The sequence below is a fragment of the Protobothrops mucrosquamatus genome, unplaced genomic scaffold (assembly GCF_001527695.2).
Source record: "Protobothrops mucrosquamatus isolate PMUCROS unplaced genomic scaffold, P.Mucros_1.0 scaffold4405, whole genome shotgun sequence".
NCBI classification, from domain to species: Eukaryota; Metazoa; Chordata; class Lepidosauria; order Squamata; family Viperidae; genus Protobothrops; species Protobothrops mucrosquamatus.
Genome location: NW_015390318.1, coordinates 34613 through 36127, shown reverse-complemented (window position 1 = coordinate 36127; position 1515 = coordinate 34613). Strand labels below are relative to the sequence as shown.

At 60.1% G+C, this 1515-nt stretch overlaps 1 protein-coding gene across 1 annotated transcript in view; it reads left to right on the top strand.

Moving 5' to 3' along the window:
• Nucleotides 1-499: 499 nt before the first annotated feature.
• The window catches only part of TMEM129 (transmembrane protein 129), a 6510-nt gene continuing 5494 nt past the window's right edge, over nucleotides 500-1515 (top strand). Inside the window, exon 1 of the mRNA XM_015828329.1 lies at nucleotides 500-506. Within this exon, the coding sequence (XP_015683815.1) occupies nucleotides 500-506 (7 nt within the window). The remainder of the gene's footprint in view (nucleotides 507-1515) is intronic.

Below are 1515 nucleotides of genomic sequence, written 5' to 3'. Positions count from 1 at the left end.
CATTTGACGACCGTTCTCGCCACCGTTCTTAAGCGAATCCCTGCGCTTCGTCGGAAGGTGGCCACAGGAGATCGCGTGACCCCACCATCGTAACTACGAGTCGTTTGCCTCGTGTGTGCATTTTTGAGCCCAGGAGGCCTTTGGGATGGGAGACCACCAGGAGAGCCCAGGGCTGTAGACAAAACTGGAGAAAAACTGGAACATGAGGGAAGTTGAAGCCTCAGTTTAGGAGTCAGGAAGGAGGGAGGCTGGATATAGTCCAGTGTCAACCTACTCGGGAAATAAGAACTGCTCGGGATGGGAGACCACCAGGAGATCTAAGGGCTGTAGGCTAAACTGAGGGAGGGGGAAAATCCCACCCATTGCCTACTTGCTTCTCTATATGCAACCCCATAGGACCCTCCAGCCGGCTCAATTTACTTATTTACTTATTATTTACTACAAGGCCGCAGCGGTTCAGGCAGGCCTGAGGGAAGGAGGCGGGACTACATTTCCCGACATGCCCCGCGGGTGAGGGAGATCCCTGCTCTATGAGCTCTATGTCTATGAGGTAAAAAAGGGAGGGACTTCAACTCCCAGAATGCGCCGCGCGCCACTTTCACAGTTGACGCCGCTGCTCAAGCGGGCGTGAGGAGAAGGCGAGGGGACTTCAAAGCCCAGAGTGCCCCGCGCGCGGTTTCCGCCCTAGGAAGGCCGCAGCGGCTCCGGCGGGCGTTAAATCGGGACTTTAAATCTCAGAGTGCTTCGCCGGCGTAGGGAGAGCATGAAAAGGCGAGGGGACTTCAAAACCCAGGGTGCTCCGCGCGCAACGGAAAGCCACCGCAGCTCAGGAGGGCCAGGCGGGTGGGGGGATGAAGGACTGTCATTCCCAGAATGCCTCGCGCGCCACACTTCCGCCGGCAGAAAGCCTCCGCGGCTCAGGCGGGCGTGAGGCGAGACACGGAGGACTTCAACTCCCAGAGTCCGTCGCGCGCGACTTCCGCCGGACTAGGAACTCCGCGGCTGAGGCGAGATTTCAACTCCCAGAGTTCCTCGCCAAACTAAGAAAACCGCAGCTGAGGCAGGACTTCAACTCCCAGAGCTCCCCGCGCGCCGCTTCCGCCAAACTAGGAAGACCTCCCCCCCCGACTGAGGCCGGACTTCAACGCCCAGAGTTCCTCGCGCGCCGCTTCCGCCAGACTAGGAAAATTACGACTGAGGCCCGATTTCAACTCCAAGAGTTCTTCGCGCGCCGCTTCCGCCAGGGTAGGCAGACCGCTGCTGAGGCCGGACTTCAACTCCCAGAGCTCCCCGCGCGCCGCTTCCACCAGACTAGGCAGACCGCTTCTGAGGCCGGACTTCAACTCCCAGAGCTCCCCGCGCGCCGCTTCCGCCAGACTAGGAAAATTGCGACTGAGGCCCGACTTCAACTCCCAGAGTTCCTCGCGCGCCGCTTACGCCAACCTAGGAAGACCGTAGCTGAGGCCGGACTTCAACTCCCAGAGTTCCTCGCGCGCCGCTTCCGCCAGACTAGGC